General features: G+C 38.9%; 1 protein-coding gene across 1 annotated transcript; it reads right to left on the bottom strand.

Annotated features, from left to right (window-relative positions):
- Nucleotides 1-869: 869 nt before the first annotated feature.
- LOC122659597 lies at nucleotides 870-1,526 on the bottom strand. Its single transcript, XM_043854696.1, has one exon. It carries the CDS (start codon nucleotides 1,524-1,526, stop codon nucleotides 870-872), a length of 657 nt encoding a protein of 218 aa, XP_043710631.1.
- Nucleotides 1,527-3,596: the final 2,070 nt, after the last annotated feature.

Consider the following 3,596-nt stretch of genomic DNA (forward strand, 5'->3'; position numbering starts at 1 on the left):
ACCAAAACTAATTAATTATCATATTCATCTAAAAGATCTGCATTTGGCAGATTTTCTTGTCGTGGCTCTTCGACACCAACATAGTCATCTACGACATTCTCGTCGTCAGTCACATCATCTTCCTCTTCTTCCTCATCTTCATCTAGCTCAGAGTCATCCTGAACATCAGCCATCCTTGAGCTACCTCTCCCTCTAGCATGTCCACGGCGTGAATATGTCACATCGGCTCTAGAGGTTGATGCTTGAGTTCTCCTTAGTCGGATGGGGGCTTCAATCGATGCCCCCATTGCTTTACCAACATCATCCCACGTGAGATCATCATTGGGATGGACTAAATCTTCCCCTGACTGGGTAACCATCCACTCACTAGACCAATCCAGCTCATCAAGAATTAGTGGATCATATGTTTTGTTTTTGCCTTCCAGCTCACGTCTCTGTTGAAACCTTTCATGGAGGCGGCTATTATATTGAACATAGACTAGATCATTCAAATGAGAATGTTCCAGTCTATTCCTCTTTTTGGTATGAATCTGAATTCATAAACAAGAGAGAACAAAAAAGTCATTTTTCAATAAAAGACATAACAAAAGTGAAAAAAAAAAAAGTCTAAAAAATAAATTAAAAGTAAATGTAATCATGTAAGTTAATACTTTATACTTACAAACTCAAATGTGCTCCAGTTGCGCTCGCAACTAGAAGAAGAGCAACAAAGGCCTAGTATGCGTCGTGCAAGCTTTGAAAGCTCAAAAGCACGACCTCCATTTGTACTCCACCAAGTAACTATAAAAATATAATAAAAAAACTGAATTAATAGTAATACATCATAGACATAGTAGCATACAACGTAGGTACAAACTAAAAATAGTAAGTTACTTACTAGGATTTATGGTTGTCCGTTGTCTAATCGTCATATCCCTCCCGAAACAACCCTTTGAATATCTATAATCATCAATTTGCAAAGTTATCTTGTCTTGTATAGCAGGATCAACTACCAATCTGGTCATGACATCAACCAATGAGATGTGTAGATTGGCAATCAGTTCGCCATCTTCACTTTCCTTGAACATGACAAATTTTCCGGGATTAAGAAATAGTGCGGCTCCATACAATGGATGCTCCATCTGACACTCCCAACTCCTGTCAATGATACTCATAATTTTCTTCCACAGCCGTTCTTTATGTGCTAAATATTCACGTATTTTCTTTTTTGCCTCTTCCATAGCAACATAAACTTCAGGCATTGCATGCCTCTCATCACCATCAACAATCCTCAAAACAACAATAAGTGGCTTCGATGCTCTAATAAAATCATCCACAGTGTTCCAAAATGGTACAGCAAACACCGTTTCTTCCACTTTCTTTCCAGCCTCTGTCTTTGACAAATTATAACCCTTCCACTCATCAGAAATAAACAAATGCTTCAATGCATCCTTATCCCTAACTAAGCTCTGACATGTCAAACAAGCAGTTGCAAATCTAGTAACTGCAGCTCTCACAAGATCCTTTTGTCCAGTTCTTTTTCTCATTGCATTAAGAAGACGTGTGTGCCTATAGATGAAGGTGGTTATTTTTTTTGCCTTACCTATCACATTCTTAAAGTCTTTCAGACCACCTATATCCTCCAACATCTAGTCTAGGCAATGGGCTGCACAAGGAGTCCAGTATAGCCTTCTTCTCTTTTCCATAAGCATCTTACCAGCCAACTTATAATTTGAAGCATTGTCAGTCACAACTTGAATGACATAGTCCTCACCAATCTCATCAATTTTGCTATCAAGCAATTCAAATAGCATTTGTGCACTTTGAACCATACCAGATGCATCAACAAATCCCATGAAATGAGTCCCCTCTGGACAGTTAACTAGAAAATTAATTAAGTGCCTTCCCAGTTTATCCGTCCATCCATCAGACATAAGAGTGCACCCATACTGCTTCCAATACTCTTCATATTTTTTCTTCATCTCTGCAGTTTCATTCACAGCATTTCTTAACAATGGCACTCTCACTTGATGATATGAAGGTGGAATATATCCAGAACCATATTGTGCAATAGACTCACACATCACCTCAATGGTCCTTGCCTTAATAGCATTGAATGGGATACCTTGCTGATACATCCACTTAGCAATGCGATTATCAACTCTGGCTTTTTGTTCTGATGTCCTAAAACGGTTCTCTATAGTAGTCTGAGTAGAACTACTATTATGCCTCTCATTGACTACTTGCTCAGGAGTCCTTCTAACATGAGCATCCATGGGACCCCTTACTTGAGGCTGAGTAACCTTTCTTTTCTTAGCAATTGTCCCAGAGCTAGGAGCCACCCTAGCAGCTGTAGGAGTCTGGGATTGTCCTTCTAGTGTATCTTCTGATTGTACTTGCCCTCCAACTTCTACAGCATCATCATCACCATCATCATCAGCCAACACTTCTGTAACAGATTTCTTCTTTTTTTTATTTAGAGCTTCCCTCATCACTTGAGAAATAGCATCATTTGTCTTGGTACACTTAGTAACATCTCCATATCCACCCACCAAATGTTGCTTCAATCTTTTAATCCTACAGCTCATTTCTTTGCCACAAAGGGAGCATTTAACAACATTCTTGTTTGTTAGATCTGGCCAATATCCATACTTCCACCCAGGGTCATTTGATTTGGCCTTCCTTGCTGGGTCTTTGCTTGGATCATATCCTGGAGTAGCTCCAGTACTTGCAATATTTTCACCCTCACTACTAATTTGTGTAGAACCATCCATTAGTTCAACTATGAAAGAGACTACAAAAGTTACAAAACAAAAATAACAATTAAACTGGTTTTTAGGCTGAACTAAAACACAAAATCAAACTATCAAAGTACTGGTTTTTCTACTATAACATTAAGTTGAAGGGGGAAAAAAAAAAACTGAATTATGGACTAATGGAGTTGAATATGTGCTGCTGTTGTGTGTGGCTGTGTGCATGGCAAGAAGAAGAAAAAAATAAAACACCTTCTCTCATTCTCTGTCTATGTGGAAGCCTGCAACTGCAAGGCAAGAAGCAGAAAAGCTCAAAACCGAGAGGTTGTGTGCAAGCCTGCAAGGCTGCAAGTGCAAGGCAACAAGAAGAAAAAAGGAAAAAAAAAAAAAACCGAGAGGTCTCTGTTGTAAGCAAGCTGCAATCGCAAGGCAAGAAGAGGAAAAAAAAAAAAAAAGAGTATCGTGGTTGTAACTGGAATAAATTCCTCCCCCCCCCCCACCCTCTGTCTCTCGACTATCTCCCTGTACAAGCAGTTGCGAAGAAGAAAAAAAAAAACCGAGAGGCTCTCCTCTGTCTCTCGAGTCTCGACTATCTCCCTGAGTCCCTGTTCACAGAGACTGAACAAAGAGGTTGCGAAGAAGAAAAAAAAAAAACCAAGAGGCCCCCCTCTCTATATGTTTATTGTTGATAAATTGATAATGTGTATTGCAGGTGTATACTTTTAAGTTACACCTCCAATAGACATTAATAAAAAAGCATCTAAGCTATTAAATGGTTTTTTTTTTTTAAAAATTTTAATCTAACTTTTATATGTACAAATATCGACCGATATGCCAACATATCGTGGTATGGCGACCATGGCG

The sequence above is a fragment of the Telopea speciosissima genome, chromosome 4 (assembly GCF_018873765.1).
Source record: "Telopea speciosissima isolate NSW1024214 ecotype Mountain lineage chromosome 4, Tspe_v1, whole genome shotgun sequence".
Taxonomy (NCBI): domain Eukaryota; kingdom Viridiplantae; phylum Streptophyta; class Magnoliopsida; order Proteales; family Proteaceae; genus Telopea; species Telopea speciosissima.